At 42.0% G+C, this 27894-nt stretch overlaps 1 protein-coding gene across 2 annotated transcripts in view; it reads left to right on the forward strand.

The window, feature by feature from the left end:
- Positions 1–27511, forward strand: part of SERINC5 (serine incorporator 5) — a 43312-nt gene extending 15801 nt beyond the window's left edge. Inside the window, exons 3-12 of one of the 2 annotated variants that reach the window (XM_042804563.1) lie at positions 6192–6370; positions 6657–6739; positions 8529–8622; positions 10214–10425; positions 11238–11333; positions 14171–14297; positions 15916–15982; positions 19650–19689; positions 20358–20505; positions 20812–27511. In XM_042804563.1, coding sequence (XP_042660497.1) covers positions 6192–6370; positions 6657–6739; positions 8529–8622; positions 10214–10425; positions 11238–11333; positions 14171–14297; positions 15916–15982; positions 19650–19689; positions 20358–20505; positions 20812–20959 — 1194 coding nt within the window. In that variant the 3' untranslated portion in view covers positions 20960–27511. Of the gene's footprint in view, positions 1–6191; positions 6371–6656; positions 6740–8528; positions 8623–10213; positions 10426–11237; positions 11334–14170; positions 14298–15915; positions 15983–18036; positions 18426–19649; positions 19690–20357; positions 20506–20811 lie in introns of those variants that run through there. The other variant, XM_042804564.1, reaches the window with a different exon arrangement.
- The last annotated feature ends 383 nt before the right edge of the window (positions 27512–27894 follow it).

Here is a 27894-nt window from a genome sequence, read left to right on the forward strand (position 1 = left end):
GAGGTTGTGAATGTTCTTGCCCTGGAGGTTCAGAAAGCTTGCCTCCTGTGGGCATCTAGCTGTTTTGTGTTACCCAACCAAGCTGGTGGGTGCACAGTTAAGGCTGTTTCCTTGTTTAACCAGTTGCTGGTCAAGTTGGTGCCCTGCTTACTTTATGCACTTGACTTTCAGTTGTCTGTGAAACACTTCCTTCCACAGCAGCCCAGATCCAGAGGCAGATGGTAGCACCCTGTGCCTGCAACACAGATGAACCAGCGGGCTTATGATGGGTCTAGTTTGACAGTTTCTGTGCTCTGCTGCCAGTGACCTTTCTTTCTTCCAGTTGTAGCTTCTTTATATATTCTTCTGTCCTAATTTTCTTTCATTTAATATTGCTTTGCTTGAGTTATCCTAGCATTACCTGCTTACCCCCAGCCACCAGAAGGTGCTGACAGCCCTGTAAGAGCACCCCAATACAGATGATGCTCACTTGTGAGCTGCAACTTAAAAACTGTTCAACATGTGCGTGCTGAAATTGCTTGCCAGGAATTACTTTGACTTACTAGTTGCTTAGCTTGGCAATAAAGTGAATAACCCAGGGAACTCAAGTGTGTGGGAGACAAATTACATGCTCATATCCAAATTTCATAAAATCATTTTCCATCAGGAGTGTGGTTTTAATGCAGTTTGTATCCCTAACAAAAAATACTCACTTTTTATCCCACAGAAAAGTGATTCAAGAAACCTTCAACAACATGCTTTTCAGTATTGCCAAATTTATTTTCCAGTTCATAGTCTTGAAAGCTTAGTGTGGGAAGAAATGGCACAAAGAGAAGCTGTTAGTGTGAAGTGGAAAGATAATCACCCTCTTCATTTAGACCATTTGATGTCTTTGAATTGGAAATGGACCATCTGAAAGTAGGCTTTCTTTATCTGCTGTCTAGTTTAATAATTATATTCGGGGCTGTTAAAAGTTCACAGACTCCTGAAGCTAACTTAGCCTTGTTGTAATAGAGTGCACCTTGAAAATATTTATTCAGACTAAGCAGTCTCAGCTTCCTGATGATGAACTGTGTTTTGAAAGTGCTGGGTACTTACCGATTCCTTCATTTTTGGTTGGATTGTGGAGCACTTCTATCCCCTGAAGCCAGATGGTAAGCAAACACTTTGCGTAATGCTTCTAGGACCTCACCCTCTCTTTCTTGAGAGGAAACTTAATTTTAATTAGATTTTTAAAAAATTTTGTATTAAAATAAAAAATAAAGTTTAAAATTTTACTGCGGTCCTTGATGGAGCCATAATCCTGTCAGGGAACTGTGTGTGTGCTTTACCAGTTTAGAGTTCAAATACTCATGCTGATGTTACATGAAAAGAATCTCCCTTGTCGGTGAGAGGATTTTTTGGTTGATTGGCTGTGAATTCCCAAGTCTAAAGTCGTTCTAAAAGCATTTATTGTAGTGCTTGGTCCTTTGGCATTATATTGAGAGGAAATAACAGCAAATGTACATCTCTTATGGACATCTTAAGCAGAGGCTTTTAAAAAATGTTCATATTTGTTTTGCAGTATTTATCTAGCCCATGGTCATGCATTCTGTCTATTAAAACACATTTAGGACAGTTTTTCCGTTCCGGAGGTTCCAGAGTCTGCAGGTGCCAGCCCAGAGCTGGGGATCTGCTCTGTGCCCTGCAACATGTTTCAAAAAATGAGGCACTGTCCCTGGGAGCTCAACTTCCACATCTTCACCAAAGTTGGCAGATAGACAAAACTGTGTGGAGTGTTTGGTTATGGTTTCAAAACCTTGGTTCCTAATCTAACCAAAAGCAGTTTGAGAACATCGTATTTTGTGGTGAGCCTTAAGAATTGGAATAATGTCTTTCCGGGGGTCAGTTTTTTCTCTGTTGCTTTCATTCTTCCCCATCTCCTGAGCATTTTCTGTGCCCACAGGACACCAAGGGAGAGACGCCCTAAGGGTTAAATTCTGAAAAATGTGCAGAGAAACCAAGGCATTTGTGTTTGATCTCTGGGGAAGAATCAAGAAACAGTGGAGGGGTTTTGACCAGGAAAATATTTTGAATAGTAGCGTGTAGAATAGTTTTCAGAGAAGCAAGCTTGTGTGTCAAGGCAAAAGATGGAGTAGAGCATCAATCAAGACATGAGAGCCTCAGTGATGGGGCAGAAAGACAGGCAAGACCAATATGCAGTTACACAAAATGGTATAGAGATTTGACTCTGTTCCGGGATGAAGCAAAGCAGGACCCAACTTGAAGAAGTGCTTCTGTGCCTTGATCCATATATTATTTCTTTTTTCCAGTTATTTTGGTTTCTTGAAAAGCAGGTACAGCTGTACAGTACTTACAAATGTTCTGGTAGAGCAAAACCTTTCATTTCACAGGCTTTGAAAGGATAATTGAGAGAGGGAAAGGGAGAGAATTATTTTGGTCTGTCAAAATAGTGTTTTGGTTGTGTTTTTTTAAGTTAAATTTTTAATGTTAAAGCTGTTTCAAAACTGGTGGTTCTACCCTGAAAATATTCATGTCCTACTTAAATAATGAACAATAAGAAAGATGTTTTCAGGAGAGCAAACACCAGTAAGAACCAGTTCAGTTGTGTCAAAGCATTTCAGATCTAGATGGTTAAATATTCCGGCAGAGCATGCTTTCAGGATTCTTTCCCCAGACAGGCTTGTATCTTGGCCCTTAACTGCATTATAGTATGTTAAAATCCAAATTTGTTACCAAAAATGAGGGGTTTAAAGTGGAGATGCCTATTGCCTCTTTCTGGTAAGAATTTAGCCATAGATGCAAGATGGCATGTGTTATGATCTGATCATTTTTTGGTTTTCTCTTCCATTTCTCGGCTACTCAAGACAGGCAGTTTTACCTGGGGTTTTTTTGCCCTTGTCCCCCCACCTTCACAGATTTTCTTTCGTGCTTCCTCTTTCCATAACCAAGATCGTCTGCCACACTCTTCCTCTGTTGGATGGTGGCATCCAGATGAAAGCAGTCTCCTTTGGGCTCTTCTGGCCCCTTTCTACACGCTTCTTCCTTCCTGTTCCCCCATTGATGCTATTTCCCGTGCTCCTGCAGACGGAGGGTGCAGACAGACCCAAGCTCAGAGGGGGCCAAGCCCCAGCCAGATGGAGCCTGGACACGGTGTGGCCATGTTGTCTTGCTGCTTGCACTGCATTTATTTTGGGCACCAACAGCTCACAGTTAGAGGAAAGCAAGTTCAGGGCAGTCTGCCCTTGTTTCTGTAGATGTTGCTATTGTCTCAAAGGGTTTCTCGCTGCACTCGGGAAGATTGCCGACTTTGCTGTGATAACATCATTGCTTGTGCAGCAGCCGAGGCATTTACGTTATCTGAGCGGATACTGAGTTTCTGCAGCAAGAATGCTTTGTTCCCTACTCAGAGGCCAAAGAACTTTGCTTATGTTGCTTTTAAGGGTATAAAAGTAGATGTTTCGCTATATCAAACTTGGCAAATAACTAATCAATTACTTTAACAGCTGGCAAAACTACCCAGCAAAATGGAAATCCTGGTAAATCACATAGTCTGGGCAGGCTGCTCAGGAGCTGAATGTGTTTCAGAGATACTGATTTTTTTAAAAAAATAAAAAGAAACTCAGTGAAGAAGTCACATAAGCCTTGATAAATTGTTCCCAGCAGTAGACCATCCTCTCATGAAAACATACCCCTTTCATTACATCAGCCCTTTTGTCCCTAGCATTATGCTCATGTTTATTATCTGCCAGGGTCCCCAACAGTTTGGTTTTATTCTTGTTTTGTTCCTTCAGGATCATGGGTCTCCAAAAAGGGTGTTCAATCCCACAGGACTATTGCTGTGACCATCACTTATTACTGCATAGTGCTATGAATACTACATGATGGCTGAGTTCTTCTTTGCTTGTGTAGGCACAAACTGAGCTATTGTTTTTGTGAATCCATCCATTTTCTCTCAGCCAGATCTGTACAGAAATGACTACTGAACAGAGAAAGGAACATATAGGGTCAAAAATCCCATCAAGATCTCTGTAGAAAACTATGCAATTAAAGAAGATGCCCATTTGCAATTACCCAGAGATTGGTTTTTAATTAGCTAGTTTATTAATCAAGTGCCATGGTGGGTTTTTTTTTGTTGTTGTTCTGTAAGTCTCATAGGAAAAATGCTGCTTAGTACCAAGTACAAACCTTACAGAAATCTGTCTCATTGGTCAGTACTATCATCTATATCAAATAAGTATCTAATTTTCTCAGAAATATTGTTAGTTCAGTATTATGCATCTTTTTATTCTCTGCTGTCTGATGGTTATTATAAGCAAAGAACTGGAAAGCATTAATTGATAGCCCCGTTGCTTTCCCTGGCGTTGCTGTGGCCCTTTGGCTTGCCCTGGCATCACACTGGCATTGATAGGTCTCTTAATTATTACAGTCAATCCATTTGCTCATTTTGAATGCTGGCACATTTGCTCAGTCTGACATTTCATTACCTTTCAAGACTGGGAGAGGCATCGCTGACTCTCCCGGCGGTTTCCCCAGAGCTCTCTAAAAGCTATTGGATGTGAGTTAGCCACAGCTACTTGTTTACCATTCAGCTTCTTAGTCAGTGGCTACCCATCTCTGAGTTACTTTGGAAAAGAGCATCTCAGAGTGGCCTAGCTTGAATCCATTCTTTAACACCACACAGCTGCATCGAGACCTGGTTTTCATATTCTCCACTGGTTCTAGCCCACCTGGGATCAACTAAGTACTGTAGTTTGGTTTACTACCTTTAGCACAGCAACTCTGTGTTGCTGTGAGCTGCTAAAATATTTCCTCTTCTTGGGAAACTGCTGGGAGGGTTGTTGAGCTTCTGACTGGTTTGGATTGCTGGCACGGGATGGGAAGTTACATACCCTGGTAAGGGAAGCAGGCTTTCAGAGCCTGGTGGCTGGAAGCTGGCTGTTTGTGTGTTTATCTCTTGTTTCCTGTATCTCTGATGGCTTTCTACCCAGCTGGCAACACTGCCCGATCGCTTGTCCTCGGGTCCTGTTTGTTTTTCCCCTGTCCTGGTTTTGTGTACTGACCTGCCTACTGAAGGAAGGAGACAATCCTAACTTTGCTAATTTCTTGGAAATGTTCAAGGATGATGTTGCCCACAATCTTTGTATGTTTTATTTCTAAGCAATTTCTGGCCTGGCTGAATGCTTTCTGAAGTCTGATTCCTGTTTCCTTTGCCCAAGTTAGTTATTTGTGCATGTTATGTCCTGGCACACATTATCTTCCCTCTCCTTCAGTTACCTGTGCAGGTAGCAGCGATCAGCTCCACAGAGTTTGATGTGTTGCTCGACTGGTCTCACCAGCCTCAGCTGAGAGCTGTGAACATACAGAGAGGCCCTTCTTTCTTTGAAATAAACGGTGGTTTTCTAATTAAATGCCTGTATTTCTGCACAGCTGAATGGCTCCCTGGCTGCAAGGAGGGGTGTCAGCACCCCACAGGAGTGGGTCCTGGCCACACAGACCTGCCTTTTTCAGCGCCCAGCATCATGCCAGCCTGGTGAAACTGAAGCTAAAATGTGCAGCTGTTTGCTTTCCCCTCACAGTGAGAGCAAGGCCTCAAAGGCAAATATTTAATGAGTGAAGGGGAAGGTGGAATTTTCCTGCCTCTCTGTTAATTTAAAATAAGATCAGGGCAACTGGTACAACTCCCTTTCAGAGGCTGTGGTGGAGAGCAGGGGGCTTGCTGCCCCTTGGGTGTGCTTTGGTCTGTGTTTCCACTCAGGGCAGCACGAGCCAGAGCCTGCTGCTCTGCAGCCCCATCCATGCCCCTTTGACTGGCAAAACTGCTGGTATGGCTTATGCAAGCCGGATTACTGAAGCAATCAAAGTCTTTTGCAGTAAAGCATGTAAAGAAGGGGGAGGGCCCCCAGGGTGAGGGGATAAGCAGTAAGGGGCAGGAATGGCTTATCCCAACAGAGCTGAAGGAAAGGTAGGTGGATTTGTACCCCAAAGTGTCTGGAAGGGGTTGAGAGTGGAGGCTCTGGAAAACTCCAGTCCTGTGTGTTTTGCATTTCTTTATGTCCCTTGAACTCTTAAATCCAGGCTGAGGGGTATCAAGAATGAAAGGTGTTAAAGGAAGCCTGAGAAAAGTCAGTATTGCGTAGACATAGACATGCTTGCTTATGAGGCGCGCCTGCTGTCCTCTCTAACGGCTTGTAACATGTTGTGGTTTTCAGATTCCCTTCTACGAGCAGATGTGCAAGGGTATTCAGGCGGGTGAGATGTGCGAGAAGTTGGTGGGTTACTCTGCAGTGTACAAAGTCTGTTTTGGAATGGCCTGTTTCTTCTTTCTGTTCTTCTTGTTCACCATCAAAATTAACAGCAGCAAAAGTTGCCGAGCATACATTCATAATGGGTGAGTATTTGCTTAATTTCCACTTCTCTTTACAGGTTTGTGCTGCCTACTTTCCAGTTGGGTGTAGTACTAAGCAAAAATAAAACCAAACCAAAACAAAGGTTTATTTTACTGCTTTTGTCAGAAACAATGCAGTCAAGCGAAAGCTAACTAAAGTGGCAATCAGTCAAGGGCTGGTTTTCCTCTTGTTGGGTTTTAAGTAGAGCTTTCTCATGGTACTTGATTTGAAGACTTCTAATTCCTATTGCAACCAGATGATTTTTTTTTTTCTCTGCCTCTTGTCCAGATTCTGGCTTGTTAAACTTATACTTCTGGCAGCAATGTGCTCAGGAGCCTTCTTCATTCCTGATCAGGACACTTTCCTTAATGGTATGTCCTTCTTGTTTTGTTACACTGCTTTGTTCTGTACTACCTTGTGAATGCTTGTGAATCCTAAAGATCTGATGAGTGTGAATATTGCCATATTTCTTCAAGTAAAGCCAGTATAGGCCAGGTGCAAAAGGAGTATTTGGAGCTGTTTGGTGGGAACTCTGTGTGCACAGAGTATGTGGTCTTCATGTGAATGTGCAGTAAAGAGCATGTTTTTTTCTGACCAAGAGCAAGTCAAATGGTAGGTAAAAATACTGCTGCAGTGCTGTCTTGCAAATTCTTTCAGAAGCAGGGAGCTGTAATGGCACACAACAAATTGTTCACTCAAGAACAGAGCACCATATGTTAGTTTGACTTGTGCAAGTAGCTCTGCCGTAGCACAGCAGCCAGGATCTGTGCTGCATGGTGGGGAGTTACCAGTGCTCAAGGGGACATGGTGACCTGCAGCTGCTGGTGTTTGCTGCCTGGAAACCTGCAATGCCACAAAAGAATTTAGGATGCTGTTAGCTTTCAGGCTGGGGGTGTAAATACATTAAGGTAAAATTAGACTTCTTGGGGTGTGTTGCAAGTGCTCTGCTGAGGATACCATGCCTAAAGCATTTTCAGTTTTGGAAGACACCCTAACACTGCAGAGACGTGCTGGTGCTTGCCCAGTGCTTAAATGCTACCCCTGGGAGGGGGGCTTCTCACAGGGCTTTTGTGGATTAGGAGCAAAAATTCCAATAACTGAGATGAGTTTGTGCTCTTGAGTTTGCCAGGTACTTGTAAACCCTTAAGCTGTTGAGTCTGGGCAGGTGGAAAAGGGTGGGATCAGTAATGGGAAGGAGCAGTTTTGTGTGCTGCCTGCTTCCACTAAGACTTGCTTGGTTACCTGTGTTTCAACACTGATCTCCTCTAGCCAGGTGTTTCAAAGGGGAAGAGGAGGGAGTAACATGGAGGAAGAGTGGGCAGACATACTATGAGCGCAGTGTACAAGCTGTTTTAAGAAGGAAAACACAGGGGTAGGATATGGCTGAAATTTGCTAATGCCCTTCCTTGGTCTGCTTCACTGAAATCAGCTGCACACCTGGAGTCATTTCTAGGCTGTGCACTGCACAGCAGCACAAGCTGCATATGCATCTAAACATTCAAATGGATATCTGTGTTTCCTCAGAGACTTCTGATGTTGCACATAAGAGATCTGTTCTCTGTATCCCAGCAGCTACCCAAATACAGTGTATGTAGGTCAGTGGTTAAAGTAGTCAAATAACCTGTCTTCAAACTAGTCAGTGAATACTAAGTGTTTCCATCTATTTGGGAGTGGCTCGGGACAGCATTTGTAAACAGATAAGCTCCACCTTTGTTTTTCTGTGGTACTGGAAGCTGGAAGTGAAGAAATTGCCCTTTTTAGTACTGGATTCCAGTACCTTGCAATTTCAGGGATGAGATTCCTGTGAAATGCCTTCACACCACCTCCTTCCCACCAGTCACAAATAAAGGTTTCAGTATTTTCTATCTGAATATAGTAACTCATCGTCTCCACAAAAATTCTCTAGGTTAGGGAAACTCAGTAAATGTCCTAACAGTCTTATTTTGAAAGTGTAGCAGGTTGCAAGCTGAATTAATCAGGGAGTTAATCTTAAATTAGGTGACCTGGCCTTTCAGCTGAAATCTCTCATCTCCTGCTACATCTGTGGGTTTTGAGATATGCAAACCGTGAAGCAGCTTCACAGCATAGACAATAATTCCATTTTATCTCAAGGGAAAGACAGCTGCAGTTTGACCTATTTTCTGCCTCTCTGCCTTGCAGCCTGGCGCTATGTAGGAGCAACAGGAGGTTTCCTTTTCATTGCCATTCAGCTCATCCTGCTTGTTGAGTTCGCACACAAATGGAATAAAAATTGGTATGTGTTGGGCAAGTAGTTATTTGCATAAAATTCTGTTGAACTCCTGAACAATACAGTTCTCATAACAAAGAATTTAAAAGTAGTATGGATGTAACTTCTGAAAGAAGACACTTTAATGTCAATATGTATAGCTGCTCATCTTTGCTTCATCTACTTTCTCCTTCCTCAGTGGAGATGTTTCTTCCTTATTCACTTATACTCTTAACCTGAATTGCTTGGCTTCCAGTAAGTAGTATAGTGTTGGGATTCAACAACCTCTTACTCCAAGTTGGTTTATATTTTTTATGAAAATATACCTGCTAAGAAATAGAGTAGTGCAAGAGAATAAAGTTGGATTTGCAAAATGGAACAGTGAAACTGTGTGCAGTGATGTAAACTGGTAAATCCTGCTTTTTTGTGTCAGCTTAATGCACATGATTTTTTTTTTTTTTGTCAACATGAGAACTGCTACTTTCTCTTCAATTTCTCTGCTTTCATCTAAATATTCAGGATTCCATTCTCAACCCACATACACCCTGTTTTGGCATTGACTTAATTTCTGGTTTAAGCATATTTGCTATTACCTTCCTAACCCTTAGCCTCTCATTAGTTTAAAATATTTAAATTATCCTCCCACATATACACAGAAACTCCTGCTTCTATCTTCACCCTTTCTGTCTCCCATTTCTTCCTCTGCAAACCTTTGCAGTGCTTACTTGGTCTAGTTAGTGTACTGACTACTAAGAAATAGTTTTAGCCAACCTTTGGGCTTTGTTACATACGTGTTTTCAGGGAGGAAGTGGTGAGATCTCCTTATACCACAGCTATTTTTACTGTTAATTACTGTCGCTGCTTTTGTGTGGATGAAAGATTTCCAGCAGCAGTATTTAACTTTAGCCCTCTTTGCATTAGATACTCTTTTAAAATAAGTCATGTTTCCACAAAACAACCAAAAAACCCCCATACCCCAAAAAATCCTTCCATGCACCAAAAAGCTGTTTGTGCCAAAACAGCTTTTTTAGTTGCTACTCCTAAAAAAAAAACCCAGTGGTCTTTGCAAGAGGTGTTTGGAAGGTAAAGAGAGGAAAACAAGATGGACCATGTTTTAGCTGGGGGTGGCTGGTGGGATAGACCCAAATGGAGAGGAGGCTTTTTGAGCAAAAGGGTAGTAAAACTGTTGAGGTAGTGGAAGGAGCAGAAGAGTGACCATGTCAAGCAATATGCCTTTGATGTAGTTGTGTGAAGAGTAGCACTTGCTAGCTGAGCCTGGGGCACTCTGAGGTCCCACTGAGGAAATCTCTAAGTATTGAGCAGAGATGTGCTGGCGGGCTGATCCCTGAGATTGGGAGTTCTAGGAGTTAGGCTGGGCTGTAATTACAGAAACAGCTGGCCATGGTAATACAGAAGATAAATACTAATGCTAAGGAATGTTTCCCTCTGTTTCATGGGAGGAACTTTGCAAGGGCCTGTGTTGGTGTGGTGATGCACACATGCTTCAGGAAAGTAAGCACTATCTTTTATGTTTGAAGGTATGAACTATTCAGCTATTAGAATTTTATTTGGGAAGGGAAGACAAAGATAAGGTGCTTCTCTCTCTCTCTCTCCCAAGGACTGCAGGTGCAAACCACAAGCAGATGTGGAATGGTTTGCTTGCCCTGGTCACGCTCATCTTGTACTCCATTGCTGTGGCAGCCCTGGTCCTCATGGCTCTTTTCTACACACGCTCAGAGGGCTGCATGTACAACAAGGTCCTGATCGGTGTTAATGGTGGCCTGTGCCTCTTTGTCTCGCTGGTGGCCATATCGCCCTGTGTCCAGAGTCGTGAGTTTGCTGACTTCTTCCTGAGTTTCTCTTGCTGCCACGGTTGTGTGCCTGGAGGCATGAGCCATGATCTGGGCAGAAAGTCTCATCATAGTTCAGAGCTGGTGTTGCTCTTGCCCCTGTCCCTTTATCTACACTATAAAGTACTGTTGCTGGTCATCAGATCAGCTGCTAAAACTACAGAGATGTGAGACATTTTGGGTGTGCCATCAGGCAGTCATACTGTAAAGAAGGCTCACGTGCCGATGGCTAGTAATGTGTTGTGGAACTTACAGAACTCTTGCAGTGGTAGCCATTGAAGTAGTAGCTGTCAAACTCACTCACTGTTCTTCTACCATTTACTTTTGACTGCTTGTGATTTAGCATCTGTGGAGTTTGGGCCTGGAGATGTTTACAGCAGTATTTCATGCTTTGGTATATTTTATGTGTGCTGTTAGTATCTTGCATACATGGTAATTTGTGTGACTCCAACACAGATTTTGCAGGCAAATAAAACTACCATGGCAGCTTTTCAGTAGCTGTTGGAAAGCTAGTGCTTCTGTTGAGAGCAGAGGGGTGATTCTTTATGTACATGGGAATTTTTAATGTCTCTCTACAGCAGCTAGCAGTACTAAAGCCCAGACTCTTCTGTTTACAAGCCCATGGAAATGTATCTGAACTACCTCAGACTTAGGAACCGCTTTAAGTAAAGCATAAAAGATACTCTTGTCTCCTGAAAGATAGTATTGTGCTGTTCTTTAAAGGATACACATTTATTTTTCAGTTTGTTTGAATGTCTGCAAAAATCACTTATTTTCCTCTTTCTTGTAAAGGCCAACCCCATTCTGGACTGCTGCAGTCAGGAGTTATCAGCTGCTATGTCATGTACCTCACTTTCTCAGCACTATCCAGCAAGCCACCAGAAACTAGTAAGTTATCTAATGCTTTATGTAAATTCTTTTAGACATGCCATATACTAAAAGCAAGAGTTTAGCAAACCTGAATTAACAAATTCAGGGATACAGGAGTGCTGGGTTTGGTCTGTTCTGACCTGTGCGGGAGAAATTGCACATACTAGAAGTAAATCTGCACAGCAGAGAGACTGTGCAGTTGGTACTCTCCATGTACCTTAAATGCTTTGGTCTAGGGGAGCTTAACTTACCTTGGGTGATTTGCATCTGTTGTACCAGAGCAATTCCAGCCTATTTCTTATGGACAAATTTCCCAGAGTCTTACAGCCTACTCTGCATGTTGCAAGTACATGTTCTCATATGATAGGACATGACTGAGTACATAATGTGTTTGTTCACATGATGGCAAGGGAGTTGGAACAAATGGTTCTTGGATGCCTCTGGAAGAAGCTGGGTGATCAGCTCCATCCAGAAGCTTACTAGGTCCACCACCAGTTAGTCGGTGCTGGCCATCAGAGCAGATACTAAAATAATTTATTTTCTCCTAGAATTGGTATGCTAGATAGCTTTATCTCTGGACTCGGAGCAAAATCTTGAGTACTGCTTGTCTTTTGTTTTGAGAGGAAACATTCTGAGAACGGACTTAGAATTATGTTGCAGTTGTTTGAGATGATGCTGTTCTTCAGCAGAATTCCTGTATTCCACTTGCCTTCTAACTGTTGGCATTGCAAGCTAGAAGTAGAGAACTCCATGGAGTTCTAAGTTCTCTATGCTACAAAAAGCCAGCAAGACTTAGAAGCACAACTCAAAACTGTTTTCTTTTCCCAGGTAACTATCAGATTCCCCTTTTTGGATAGGGAGCATTCTTTTCACTTAGGACTTTTCTGGTTCAAATTAGTAATGCTAAAACCCCCTTCTTTGTTATAGCTCAACTTTTATTGCTGAATAGTTGAAACAATAACTAGAGGACAATAAGTCCATTGGCAGGAAGGGTAAGTTTTTATAGACACCTCCCAAGAAGAAAGGGGAGAGATGGGGCAAAGACTCTGTCCCACTTGGGTAGTCACAGGCACACACACAAATGTGCTCTAGAGCTAAGAAGGAAAAGCAGACAGTACTTAGGAGGAAGAGTTACTTATTGAGCTTAACTAGAGTTTTTGAATGAATATAGAAGTTAATTCAGAAGGCATTTAAATTATTCATAAGACTTGACACAGTGTAGCCTTGTGTTATCTCATGATTGTGACAGTCAGAACCTTCAGCAGTTAAGTGAATGTTCTGATTCTTCTTTTATGTATTGCAAGTTTGGTTATTGCATTTGTCAGAGTATGCATCAAGCACACTCTCTGGGAGCTCCTGAATCAGATGTTCTTCCTTGTCTTCCCAGACCAGAGAACAAAGGCTCATGGTTGTCATCTGCTCTCAGAGATGCTTGTTTGTCCTTTCTCTGACAAGAACTGTCATACTGGCTTGTGCAGCTTTTACAGTGGCATGTGCTGGAGAATGTATAGGGTGCTGGCACTTACTAAGGTGTCCCATGCTCTTGTCACTCAGATTTACCATGAACTTACCTTATGTTGACTCATTCCTCAAGGAGGGACTTCCAAATTGGCCATTATGCAAATCAGACACTTTGTAAACCAGGCCTGAAGAAAATGCAAACTACAAGTATTTATTTACAACAGCCAAAAAGCAGAGTTGCAGATGTCTCTAGAAGGAATGGTCAAACAAAATGTAATGTCTGGTGGACCTGTGCTTTTATCACAGTGTGCCTTAGATTTTTAGTGCCAGACCTAGCTAAAAGCCTGCCAAACAGTGTGTTGCCTTGCTGCAGAGGCATCCCTGGTGGATGCAGGTGAGGGACTCTGCACACCTCTGGCCAAGGTGTTCCATAAAACCTTGTCATCCCTTCTTTTGCCCCCACCTCTGTGCTGTCCCTGCTGTGTGCTAATAGAACTGTTGTGTGCAGACTTGCAGGGTCATGCAAAGTCCTCCCCAACCAGGTCAGGCAACTGACTTGGTGTTTATTTTTAACCTGGGTGTAGCCTTTGCTTCATTTTGCCCTCTGCCCTTACAAACAGTTGTTCTGACCCAGGGGGGATGCAGTGTGGCTGCTGGTAGGAAAGAGGAGATGGGAACACCATTTGCCTTAAACAACATTGGCTCAAAAAGCTCTTGATTTGAGATAAGGTGCAGCTGTAATCCCTTGCTTTGGAGTGATGCTGCAGGCTACTACTCTGTCAGGCCTTGACTACAGGCTAACACCAAAAAGCCAGATGCATCTTGGAACTTCAGGGACTGAAGGGGCCTAGAAGTAGTATTTGCTTAGATGTTAAGATAAAATCTTGCCTGTAACTGGTGCATCTCCTTTTCTTTGGTCTTCTGTATATCATCTGAGAACAGGGCAACTACACACCACTGTTTTTCACTGAGTGTGAATTTCATAGTTTTCCTCAAGACACACCCCTGCTTGTCAAAGAAATTTATGGTGTCAGGTCTGTACTATCTCGGTCTTATATAGCTCTGTAGTCTTGGGTGAAGTGTTGGTAAATTTCCAATTTACTGTTTCTTAGCTCACCAGTATTTTTCCTTATTTGTCTGCTCTGATCAAAGAGGACACTTGTCTACTCTAGTAAATTGTATTTTTATTTTGCCTAAAACACAAAATCTGCCAGGTCAGATTTACAGAATTTTTTCTGTATGATCTTTTTAAAAGATAGATGGAAACAACTGAAATGTATGTACCCAGTGTCTGAAATAATAAAAATTTTTCATTGAAAACCTTCAGTCTGAAGACTACTTTGAAATGCATTGAAATGAGCTTTGCTAACTGTTCTTTGTTTTGTTTTGTGAAGTCCTGGATGAAAACAATCAGAACATCACAATCTGTGTACCTGAATTTAGTCAAGGCCTGCACAGAGATGAAAACCTGGTTACGGGCCTGGGTACTACCATTTTGTTTGGCTGCATTTTATATTCTTGGTAAGTATGAGGGTTTGGAGTTACCTTACTGTAAACACGGTGTCATGGTCCAACTAGTGCAGACCTATAGCAGACCTCATGCAGACAAAGTAACAGGGAGGAGTAGAATAGAACTGAACAGGAAGGTTCATAGTCTCAAAAATGTTCAACAAGATAATAAAACTTATGAAACAAATACATTTCGTTAAAACTCAATGTAGCAATTTACATCCAGAGGCGGAGGGAAAAAATTTCAAGCTGTCCATGATTCCAAACTGTCTTAGGGTGCTTTGATTTAGTATTTACTCTTTCTATAAGAAAATTTGTGTGTAGTTATGCCCATTTAAAAAAAGCTATCTGTAGCTCCTGGAAGAGGCTGCGACTGTTCCTCGAGGGTCTTTAAAACAAACAAAACTGTTTGGGAGGGTTTAGGGCTTCCTTTGAACAAGTGATGAGCACAGCAGTGTCATCAGGATTTGTCAGCAATCTCCTGCTCTAAAAAAATCTCTTTGTGCCCATATAGTTGTGATGCTCACTTTGTATTAGTGCAGCTCACATCAATATCTTAAGTGATGGTCTGGGATGGGGAATGGGGGAGTTACTGGTGATTGAAAGGTGAAGTATCACTTGTTTTGGCTGTGCAAGTTGCCCAGAGACAGCACTGCCTGTCTGCTGCAGGTTTTTGAGCAGATTCTGCTTCTGAATCAGTCCACTTCAAAATTCACATACTGAAACTCCTTCATAATTTTGAAGTGAAAACAAGAGACTGTCTGAAGAGGTAGCACAGCTACTCTTCTGCTATCAAATATGCATATGTTTTCCATTTAATTCTGATACCAAATATATGGATGTCATGTATCATGGATCTAGTTCACATTGGAACAGTATTTACAGTGCCTTAGGAAGGTGTTTCAGGAATGCACACAACCTTCATGTAGCCTGCAGGGGAAGTGCACTGTGTAGCTGGGGAGATAAGAAGGCCTTAAAGGGGAATGTTTTGAAGAATCGCTTATGCCTACTAAGGCTTAGTGTGTACAGCAGAGCATCAACTCCTGTCTCCCTGTGGGTAACGGGAAGTTTGCATTACACATCCTGGAAGACTGGGCAAGAAATGTTTCTAACCAGAAGAAACTAGAAAGCATGCCCCCCAGACAAGTACAATCATGCAAGAAAGTGATTTCCAGCAACTGATACACTGACAATAGTGGTTGACAGTTTACTTTTGAAAACTGATTACTGCCAGTGACTTTGCTGGCAAAGCCCTTGCAGAAATGCTGAGCCAAAGTGATGGCTGTGAAGTTAGTATAAAAGCATTGGTTGTGCACAGCAGGGGAGATGTCTTCTGATTTGAAAATTGGAGTGCTTAGCAGTTTGCTGTTGTCTAATGGTGATGAATTCACCACCTTTCGGGAGTGACCTACTTTGAAGCTCATGATTCAGCCTCAGCTGGCCAGTGGTTGTCAGGCTGGTTTATACTTGTACCAAGCAAACTTCTCACATGCTCAGTGCTTGATGCTATATCCAGGCAAATGCTTATCTTAGACGTGAAACTATTTATGTTTGCTGTGGTGTTGAAAAATCACTCTGTTGGGTTCATACTTATGCATATGGTTTTGACACTATCTTCTTTTGCTCCTAGCTTGACCTCAACAACACGTGCAAGCTCAGAGGCACTGAGGGGAATATATGCAGCACCTGAAACTGAAGTGAGTTTTTGCTTCCTCCCACAGAATTTCAGTGCAGACTTCCTCATGTGCTTTTCTTGCTGTTGTTTTCATGGCTAAGTAGTCAGTAAATAGGTGAAAACAAAAGCTTGATCTTAGCATGGATGCTATGTGGTTCTGGGTATGGACTCATCAGAACACTTGTCCGCATTGGTCCTTCTGCAGCTCTTGCTGGTCCCATGGAGTTGCCTTTATGTACTGAAAAACACCCTGCAGACTTCCTGTAAATCTTGTGCTCCCCACAAGCTCATATCCTCTAATTTAAAGGAAAAGTCTGCTGGGAAGCTATCAGAAAAAGTGGAGGAGTTCAGTCCTGGTTGCCTTTGTTCTCATAGCAACTGACTGTAATCCCAAGTTGCTATCGTATTTTTATTTTCACACACAAGTACTTCCTTTCTTTTTGCCGATAATTTAATCTTGGATTGTATTTCTTGCCCCTGTTTTAGCAGCACAGGTTTCTTCATTTCACCTGCCTGTTTCTTTGGCCGCCTTATCCTGCAAGCACCCAGAAACACTGGGAAATGGGTGGGTTTTTTTGCCAAGTAACAGTTACCCCTTGTTCAGGCTTGCTCGTGTCACTCTTCAAATGTATGTGTCTGTTTGGAGAATGAACCTCCATCTCTAGCTGCCTCTACACTGGTGTTACTTGCATCTGCAGCTTTAACTTCTATTTCCAAGTCTTTAATTGGGGTGTTTGTGAGAATCCAAAAATGCAGAAGTACCGGCTGAGGCACTTGTTTGCAGTAGCTGGGCGTGGGGGAAGCAGAACGCGTTTCCGTGTGGGAGCGTGTGGGTGCCAGAGGAGCTTCCCTCTGGCAGGACAGTGCGACTGGCCGGGGCGCCGGTGCCAGCACTGAGGGGCTGAGCGCCCGGAGGCCCCTGGCCGGCAGGCAGCCTGGCGGCAGGCTCAGCACCTGGCACCCACACCTGGCCCAGGCAGGACTCGCGCCTTCCCGCCCTGTGCTGGGGCAGGGCGGGGGGGACCGGAGGTAAAACAGCCACCCTTCACGCCCACCCGCCTTCCTCCGCCAGCCTTAGGCCGTGGGCCTGGCTCCTCTGCCGTAGTGCTTGCTGACAGGATTGTTTCTGGACAGTTTGGTTTCAAAGAGCGGTACAGGAGCCGCTGAACATAAATGAGAAGGGACTGGTGAAGAGCAGCTAATTGCAGTCTGATTGCCTTCCCTGTAGCAAAGGGCCTTTGTCTCCGCTCCAGGAGCACGAACATAGCTCTGCAGTTGCCTGGGTGTACAGAGGGTCTGTTGGCATCTGTGCTGAATACAGCTGACCCTTACAAGCGACTAGTATTGTGTGTGCCAGCGTTGCTAATTTCATCGCTCTGTGTGTGCAAAGACGTAATTGCAACTGATTGAAGAGTTTGAGGGAACCCAGCACTTGGGAGTGCAGCCAAAGGGGAGGTCAGGCTGGCCTGTAGGTAAGGCTTGGCACCTCAGTAGAAAGAGATATGAATGGAGGGTTTGATTTAAACTCTCAGCTAGTCTCTTTAAAAAGAATGTGCTTTTGGGGTTTTCATGAGTTTATGAACCCAGTGAGTACATGTAATCATGGATACGCAGGATAAAAACTGCCATTTGATGTTTCTGTTGGACACTTTATCTCGAGGCTTACTACCTGATTTTTTGGGATGTTAGGAAGATTTGCAACTGGCCCATGCCGACCGAGGGGAGAGGCTAGAATGCAAAGTGTGGAATTACAAGGGTAAATACTTATTCATGCACATGACATGTCCCAGCCAAATTGGGGTACCCCGACAGGGGTTTTACACAGGGTCCTTACACCCTTCAGGCATTCAGGTGTAGCATGATTTGACTAATCACAATAATAGCTGCAAACTAAGATTATTGGAAAATATATATTTGTGGAATAGAATTATTAAGATAAATTTAAGATGTTTTAGCCATTTAACAATTGTGCTGCAGAACAAATACTAATCTTTTGAGGAATAGTTGGAATAACTGTAGGATAAGGCACTCATAAATCTCATAAATAATCTTACTGGAGACGGTTTGGCCTTGTAGAGGCAGGTGCAAAGAAGCACAAAGAAGCTGCAAATTAGCAACAAAACCAGACCAGGCCAGCCTTGAAGGACAAGATGTACATGACCACAGGACTGAGTTTGCGCAAAAGTAAGGGTCAACTGGTGAACACAGTGAAGACGACTACGAGCCTTCATCTGAAGACCCCCGACAACCACCCGAAGACTCCAACTGACATGTGCAAGAGACATTAACATATGCTAAATGAGTTCCCAGAGAAGTTATGAATATGATAGAAATGCAATTAATATGTATGATTAAGGTAGTATAAACGCTTGTTGATTTCATTTTAACATACACACATGAGGAGGAGCTATCCCTTGTGTGTCTGGCACTGTAATAAAGAATGCCTGCTTTCTAAAACTCAAAAATTGAGTCTTAGAGTGTGAATTAATTACCACTTGCCAGTAACAACTAAGACCTACACCACCAATTACTAGTCATGGTAAAACTTTGCCAAGCAAGTGTACTTCTGCAGCATGCTTGCCACTTGTCTATTGATCCAGACATCCTGGGAGTCAGTCTTGCAATAGTTAATAAACTGTGATGCTGAAACGGTTTCAGAGATGTGTTAGAGAGGCTAGGATGCTGGCATTGGTTATCCAGGGGTATCTTTTATTCTTCATGGACAGCTCTAAGCTTCCAAGAAGCAAAGCCCTTATTTCCAGGGCCAGGGTCTCCAGTAAAACTCCGCTACCTCATTACATTTCAGCGTATACTGTGAACTAACACATGTTAACAAAGTTAGTACTGTAAAGCCAGATTGATATAATAGTTAGGGAATTTTCTGAACAGGGTTTATTGTCTTCATCAGACCACAACCAAAATAAACCCTAGAGTAGGATTTTATCAGAACAAGTAATGTTGGTGATGAGCTACAGAAAGTGCTGACTTGTACTATGGTCAGGTGCAGAAAATGTACTTACTTATTGGATGGTCAGCACCCTTTTCCCGTTTAAATTACCATTCAACAGAAGAAGTGTCAATTTCAGCTTTCCTTTTTCCATCAGTTAAAAAATACCTTCATTTAAATAAAGCAGAAGAAAACATCTTTCTGCTTTTACTCATTCTGCATGTACTCCTTTCGGCTCAATTCCAGCAGGATCTTGCAAAGCTAGTTCCTGACTTACGCTTGTGCAGCTGTGATTTCCAACCCATTCAGCAGGGTTCTGAGAGTTCCTTATACTTTCATTTTAGTAGACATTTTTTTTTTAATTTAAAAAACACTTGGATGCAAGTCTGAACAGGTAAGTCCCCTCTGAACTACTAAAGTGCAACCACTTTACTGTAGCTTTCCCCCATTTTGTCATAATTATTTGCACCAGTGTTTGACTTTATGTAAAATGGATAGAGTAATTCTTAAAGAATGGTTAATTTGCTCCAAATCTTGCTGAGTAGTTTTTTCCAAAGCTTAAAAACTGCTGTTGTGAACTACTTGGCAAATCCTAATTTGAGTTTTGTGGTGGTTGGAAATGCAAACCAGACTTTTCTAAATTAGTGTCTGTAATGTAGACATAACAGACCTTCCTTCCCAAGCTGTTCTGCTTCTTTGCTGTAAGCACAGACTCTTACCCTTCCTGTTGTCTGTTCCACAGGTAGCTCGTTGCTGCTTTTGCTGCGTGCCTGACGGAGATGGTAATTACATGTTCACTTCACAATTTACCGCACTTGTGGCTTTCAGACCAAAGCCAAGAGAGAAAGGACACAGCTGCAGATGGAGAGCTGCTTGTATCCTCATTCTGTAGCATATCAAACTAAAGCAGCTGAAGCACATAAAGTGAGGCTGGGGAAGGAAGCAAGAGATGGAATGATACCATTTTAAAACAGTAGGCTAGTTAATAATTCCTTAAAGGATATTTCATTACTGCAATGTACAAAGAGTAATCTCTGCTCTTTGCATGCTTGTGGGTGTCTCTGACTGCTGGATTTTTGGCTCGGGACCTCTGGAGGACTGCAGTTGAGCGAGTTGGTAAGGGAGTGTTTGCAGACCTGCTACAACCAGGGTTATCAGCTTGGACTTGCCACAAGAGTATCCTGCACGTAGTGCAATTTAAATGGCCTTAATGCCCAAAACTTAGCCAGTAGGCCAGGAAGCTGATACAAACCAGGATTTAGATAACAGCCCAGTCTTTTACTAAAGGCTTAGGCCGGTGCCCTGAGGATGGGGAAGTGTTCAAGTGATGCTCTGTATCACACTCTCCTAAATCACACCATAGATGTTTTGCTGTGTTCTTCCTGAAGCTGGCTGCTGCTTTCAGTTCTCATTAAATTTGCAAAGGCTTGCTGTTTCCTTTCTTTTACAGCTGATGCTGAAGAGCGCATTGAAAAAAGGGGGGGCCAGACTGTGATTTACGATGAGAAGAAAGGCACGGTGTACAGTTATGCCTACTTCCACTTCGTTTTCTTCTTGGCTTCGCTCTACGTGATGATGACAGTAACTCACTGGTTCCAGTAAGTGTATTTCTTTAAATCTGAGAAATTAATGTGTCTCTGCATTAGGAGGGGAGATGTGAATGGGAAATTCGGCCATTAGTGAGTCTCCTCTCCTTAAGTAAGAAGCTGGAAGGGATGGTTAAAGTCTTTCCCGGGCGATTCATGAGCAAGATCTTGCTCTGTAAAGGGCTGCTCTCCCCTGCTTCGTGGCTGGGTTAACCTAGTTGAAGTCTGTGACACACTGGGAAAAACAGAGGTTGCTGCAGCCTGAGATATGAACAGTGAGTTTATTGCTGCCTTTTTTTTTTTTTTTTCCCTTAACAGTTATGAAAGTGCTCAGATTGAAAAATTCTTCACTGGAACCTGGTCCATCTTCTGGATTAAGATGGTCTCTTGTTGGGTTTGTGTCTGTCTGTACTTATGGACTCTTATTGCTCCACTCTGTTGTCCAACCAGAGAGTTCTCAGTGTGAACACTCAGAACGTGTTCACCTGAAGAAAAGAAGAAAGTGTTCACTCAGAAGAAAAACTTCTGTGTTTTTCTCTTTTAATTTTTTTTTTCCTGTTACAAATAAAATACAACAGTCATTTTGTAATAATGAAACACATATTTCCACTTATCATAATGTACCAGTTAGTAACTTTTGAATCAGACTAAACAAATGATTGAAGACTTTTTTTACCTTTTTTAATTGTCATGAACAAGCATTGCCCAAGGGAACAAATCTGTTCCAAAACTTTGTAACACTGATGTGCGGAGTGTAGGAAGCACAGTCATTACATAAACTGGAATAAGTGAAATGCTTTTCAAATAACTGACAGTCTTTTTCTGGCTTCATTGGCGAGAAAAGAAAAAATCATGGTGGAGATATATCCTCCTCCCTTCCTGTGAATGTTGGATATCTTTTAGCAAATATGCATTCCTTTTTATACTATTCCATTAACTGTGTCTTCTACAGTTTGCAGTGATGATTTGGGCTGCTGTTTTGTACAGCATAAAATTCTTCTAAGTAGTATCCTGATAATCTTTTCCAAAAACATAATTAAATACTTCTGTAGAAATAGAGAATATGTAAGAATTTGACTGCCAAAGCATCTACTAAAAATTTTTAATCTAAATATTGAATATATTAAGTTATTTTATACCTAGATTGAGAAAGGAATGTACCAATGATAATAGAGTATTTATTCTATTGTAACTTTTAAAGGCACCTGAATATTTTATGCAATTCAGATCTGTTCCAGTTCTTAACAGGAGTTGTACACACAAATTCTTAAACTCTAAATTTTGTCCAACTTTGTTTTGCCAGGTCACTTAAATGGCAAATTGTGTGTACTGCATGGGGATTTAAGATACGGTACATTCTTTATTCAGAATGTTTACTGTTGAGAAAATGCTAATTACATGAGCACTGCCAGTTGCTGTTAAATTTAAAAGTGGAGTGCTCATTTGCTTTTCTAGCCTGCTGTTTCAACTTGTGTCTAAAGATTTCCCAGGATCTTCAGTTCTTTTTCTATTTCTAATTTTAAAATATTTTAAATGCATTGATGGTCAGAAAAGGACTATAGTGCGTCATCTTCCTTTTCTGCCTGTGTGCTGGTTGGAAAGTATTCATTTTAACTGCTATATTTTTATACTCCTCTGTTGATGTTAGTTTTGCTGTTGGGATGGGATTTAGCAAACAAATCCTTTAATGGAGACTAAACTTAATTTGGAGAACTCCTATTCCAAGCAGTGGGGCAAGCAGTGAGAAAAACAAAACCAGGAGACACAAATGTAATAGCAGCTGCCTTAGTACAGATGTCTGACTTGACAATATTAAACCCTACCATATCACTTTTATTTGCTTTAAGCAGATGATTTGGTGGTAGAACAACAGCTCAGGCGCCCTAAATGCCGAATAAGATTGAACCCAATATTAATTATCTACACTGCAGTGGGATGAATTTATGACTTATGCTAGACCCAGAGGTTTTGTCTTCTCTCTCTCTCTCTGCCTACAATGTGAAATATGCAGGATATAAACAAAACCAATTTAGCAATTCTTTTTTTGAAATAGGATTGAGCCTTAAATCTTCACCCAATGCTTTCTGTAAAACAGAGAAGAGCACAACATAGAGGCCAATGAGACAGCCAAAATATTTGCATGGCTTATTTGTTCTGTTTCAGTAAGTGATGGCTAATGCACACCTGGTGAATAATCCTAATACAACTGATCTCAGTTCTGCTCTTGTTTTCATTACCATTTTTAGCTGCCTTGTTCCTGTGGTATCCTAGGGCTTCTGTCCTGCCTGGCGCTTGCTCGGGGTGCGATGTTCCCAACCCGGTGCGCTCTTGCAAATTAAATATACAGGTCTGCAGTCCTGTATACTTCTACCACCTACCCCAGTGATCAGGAGCCTCAAAATACATCTGTAATGAGATCTGAGGGAAGGAGGAGTCTGTGCAAAGGTGTCTCTTGCTGCTCTCCTTGTTTGCACCTAGAGGAAAAAAAAGCAGTTGAAGCCTAGCTTTGGCACTGAGTTGGAAAAGCAACAAATATCTCTGGAGAGGGAAGCAGGGTTTTTTTCTTTCCTTTTGCTTCTGCTGGGAGGTTCTGATCTCACCGAGAGCTCTGCTACTATGGGAACCTATCAGTATGTCTCTGCCTGCATTAGGAGCCCAGCCGTGCAGATCCTTCTGCAGCAGGAAAAGGCCTTCGTTGATGCATTCGAAATCTAGAAGCCTTTATCTGTCCCCTGCCTAAGATAAGAGCTTATGGGCTATGAGGTGTTAACTTGTCCCACCTAACTCATAGAAGCTATTCTGACAAGTCTTGATCCAGTGCTACAGCTGTTAAGCTGCAGCTGAGATAGTCCAAGCTCTTGCTTCTTCCTTGGCAAATGTTCCTGAAAGTATAGGGCCTGCAGGGGTTTCCATCTAGTGCCGTATGTGTTGTACTATGAGAAACCAAGTATGTTTTTTTTAAATTAGCAATGTTTTTTATAACAGAACATTCTGGATAAGAAGTTCTAACATAAGGTGACACGCACTGTGTCATGTTATATGGCAGGGAATCGTAACTGTTCTCTGGTTCCGATAGCAGGCATCCCAGTCACAAATGTGGATGATCTTAATACATATCTTGGCCAATGGATGTTATTATTTGTTTACAAAAATACTTACTGTATGTAGGCAGTGTCTGCCTGCATAAGGACTTGCTGCACCTCCTCATGCTCATTTTCTTTATGGTTTGTGTTTAAGGAAATAGGTTTTGCACAGAGGAAATGGGATTGTAAGAGAAAAGTCCACAATGAGGCATGAGTCCATTGTTCTTACATAGCACTCACCTTACTGAGTTGCTCCTTCGTCCTTCCCTTCCACCAACAATTGACCTTAAGCATCTAGATCTGCAGATATACATACGGTGAGAACGGGGCAGTGGCTGGCTACACCGTTTTGTCTGCTTCTGGGCAAGCACTGCAGGAAAAGACCCAGAAAATAACTTTGAGGACCTGTGTGTCCATGCTGAGGCCCCAGATACAGCTATGGATCTCCAGGCCTTTCTGAGGAACCAGTAACTGGTGGCACCTGGGTGTGTAAAGCCTCTAGTTCCTCAATGAGACACAGCTTCCTGCTGACCAGGCAAATATTACAGCCTTAGCGTTCGCTGTAAAATCTGTACTGTGAACTTCCACGTGCAACTACTTAAGAAAGTCCTTGGCTAGGATTCGAGGATTCAAATGTCCAGGTCATAGATTCGACACAGTTCACCCAAATGGGTTTTTAAAACCTTATTAAGAAGTGCCTTTATACCTACTGCTGTGATAGTTAATAATTCAGGTGGCACTGGAACTGGAAAACCTGAACTGAGCCTGTGACTGGGTGGTGCAGTCTTGTATGTTGCGCCAGTGTGTACAAGACACAGTCGGACCCATGGTGCATGTGGAAGACCAAATAATCTGTCCTTGACAAACCTCTGGGCATGAGATTGATTCAGATATTAATGTGCAGTGGAAGATGAACTGGGAACGCTCACAAGTAGCCTGATGCTTTTGTGAATAAATGAGTAGTTGTTGCTTACATTTACATTTAAACTGGTGACAGTTAACTTTCTCTCCCGATACCTGAAAGTGCAGGTAGCTGCTCTGCTTGAGGTGATTAGCTGTGTGGTGTCTATCCTGCCTTGTGCCATGATTGTTCATTGAATTTGTTCCTGGACATAAGTGAGCAGTGCAGCATTTCTGGCTCCTCATATTTTTGGGGTGTGTGAAGAGAGGAAGCTGCTGTTACAGAGACAGGAACAGGTCCTGTACTGTTTCCTGTAGTTAAATTTGAATTTGAACTAATGCTATCGTTTAATGGACTCCTGCAGAAACAGACCACGTTGGCAGAAGTTGGTTCTGCTGGGAAGGTGAAACAATTTATTGGCGTTTTCCTACTTGTTCAAATTTACTGTTGTAAGAAAGGTTCTTTGAAACCTCCCTGCTGCACTACCGTCTTAGGCTGGAACAAGTTTTTCTCATGAAGGCAACCGAGAGCCACAATCTTGACTGTTTTTTGTTTGGGGGGAAATCAGTGGGATGGACTCAGAGATCAAGTCTCTGAATCCAAATAGATGGACTAACAGATGAGACCATAAAACCTTGCTAAGAACTTGTGGAAAGCAGATGGATATGCTTGTTTGCTGTTTACCACCTAGTTCCTCAAAGCGTACAGGCAGCCCTTGCAGCTGTATGCCAAGTAAGGAACTCCACTGTGATCATACATCAGAGTAATTACATGTTTGTGATACTCTCAGCTTTGTACTTAAAGCATTTCCATGCGATTCAAAAACCTCGTACTTGTCCAGCTAATTCAGTAAATCCTGGCTGGGTTGGGCCACTTTTGTCTGAAACGGGTAATTCAGTGTTGCTAATGTATGCGTAGTCCGGAGAGAGGGTTTATCCCCTCACAGGATCATAAACACTGCATGTGTATTTATTTATTTATTTTGTGTTTTAGCACCTTTTTACAAATCTAGAAGCGCTTTGAAATTATAAGCTATGCACATATAATTGCTTCGTCAGCCACAAGTGCAGACAGTTCTGAGCTAGAACATTGCTATTAATGAAGCATTCATTGCACTTGCGAAAAAAACTGTTTTTTAACAGTTGTCTGGTTCTGACCAATGCATCAGAAAAATTTGAGAACTCAAGATACTGCTGTTCCAACTTTGGCTAGCAGCCCACAGTATCGTGGGCATCTCTGAACAGATTGGTAACAAAACTGCTTTTGAAACATGCTTTAAAGATTTTGTGCTATAAAGAATTTATGCTATAAACTGTTAGGCTTTTCTTCTAAATAAGTTGATGAAGCAAAATACCACAAGGCTGCACCTGTGTGGCTAGATGAGAGAGATGATCTGCAGCGAAAATTTTGCTCTCGTCTTTCATTCTGGGCTTTAGAAGAAATGTCTTTTGCTTGCAGGCTGTATCCCCTCATTTTATTTGCCTTTCTCTCCTTGCATTTGTTTTTTAAGGGTATTGTAAACCTGCTTCACTCCCACTCTGCTTCATGTCAAGTGTGATGTCTTTGGTGCTAGAAACTAGCAAAGACTTCTTCGCCAGGTCTTGTTGATCCTTTCCTTTTCATAGCAGGACAACCGGCGGTGTTGAAGCAAAGTCAAGGATCATACTTTATTATATGGGTTGGTTTTCCTCTGTGAAAACTGCTTCTTTGTTTTGTGAAGTGGCCTACAAGTTCTTGTGGGAGGAAAACACATAATCAGCGCCATGACATTTTACTCTGTTTTCAGTCTTGTAAACAGTAGTTTGAACTCAGTGTTTCACATGAATGTACAAGGGAATGCCGGGGGTCAGGTGCTTAGAAAGCTTTGGGGTTTTGTACTTGTAACAGGATATGTAGCTTGGGAGCTGGTATGTCTCTACATTTTCAACATGCTGAAGACAGAATGCCTGTGTGCCCCAGGATGGGGATGCAGACACACTGCACATGGTCTGAAGTAGAAACTTTGGGAGACTGGCATGATGGCTGCTTTCTAATGCCCGAAGAAACTCTGTAGGGTTCAAGGAGGCCTTAAATCCCATTTTGTTTTGTTTTTTTTTCTCAAAGCTGGTTTCAACTCATTCCACACCTGTTCAGTAATGTTATTTTTTAAAAGTTGGAATTTATTTCAGATGTAAGCCACGTTGGCTTTCCCCTGTTTGCCAGTCTCCAGTAGTTCCCAGTGTGTAGCATACAGCTCCTGGCACAAACTTCTTCAGAGCCACAGTCATCAGCTTTGAAACTGTTCCAGCAGCTTAAAGCTTGCAGGGCTTTTGCTCGCCAGAGCTGCGGGGTGCATCACTGCAGCCATGCTTTTGCCAAAGAAGCCTCAGTGCGAAGCCAGAATAATTTTGGAAAGCTATGGGGAAATAATGTCTCTTACTCATACCGTAGCTTTATTTTTCCTCTTACCGATACACGTCCAGGTGCTTAGGTGTCATCAGACATCCATGCAAACTTAAAGCAAGGGGAATTAACTTTCAGAGAAAATTGTTCAACTTGTTGTATGCAAGCTGAGAAAGTATTTACTAGGGTCATATGGGCTCACTGTCTACTTTTTGTTTACCACCAGTGAGTGGTCTTCAGTCTCATATATGCCATGTTCAAAAAACTGGATGCAAAGTAGTCAAAATGTAAAGACTTTTTCTTAACGGTGAATGGTTTTTAATTAGTCTTTTTCAAAGTTCTTAATATCGCAAGGGAACTTTTTGGTGTGTATGTGTGGTTTTATTTTACTAAGCTGTAGCCCAGTGGAGGTTTGCTAGTTTATTTAACATTTTTTGAGAGTGTTGTGATCTGTAGTAACTGTAACACTTTGACTTTTAAGGATTGGCAAAGATTTCAGAATTGTAAGATCTTATTTGTAAAGTAGTCAACAGCTTTGCCTTTCTCAAGCATGTTAATGGGTTTAATGGACACTTCCTTTTGTATACAGAGTGAATGTATTGTTATAGATTTAATGTTTAATGGACCAATAAAGTTTTTCTTACATTTGAAATCAATTGTTGTGATACATGAAAGTCGAGAAGTCAACTAATTCTAGGAGAAACTTTAAAAATGTATAAACATATGAGCTAAGCAGTTACTGAGCCAGTAAAAGTAAATTCGCTGAACTTTGTTCACTACATTTGGATGTTGTTTAACAAAAAAAATGTTGGCCTGTGGAATATTACATGGCTTCACTGTTCATGTTATTTTTTTATTCCTCCAGAACATGATCTCAGAAGATGTGAAATTGCACAGATTTGTCCATCGCGTCTGCTCTGTACAATCCAGAGCTATCTGTCAGATACCTCTGACAGTGCAAACAAAGCATTTTCCAGGCCAAGTATAGCACTGAAGGCTGTGCAGTTGTTTGAAACAAGGATCTCTGATTTTTTT

This window comes from Tyto alba, unplaced genomic scaffold (assembly GCF_018691265.1).
Source record: "Tyto alba isolate M040663 unplaced genomic scaffold, T.alba_DEE_v4.0 Super-Scaffold_42, whole genome shotgun sequence".
In the NCBI taxonomy this organism is placed as follows: Eukaryota; Metazoa; Chordata; class Aves; order Strigiformes; family Tytonidae; genus Tyto; species Tyto alba.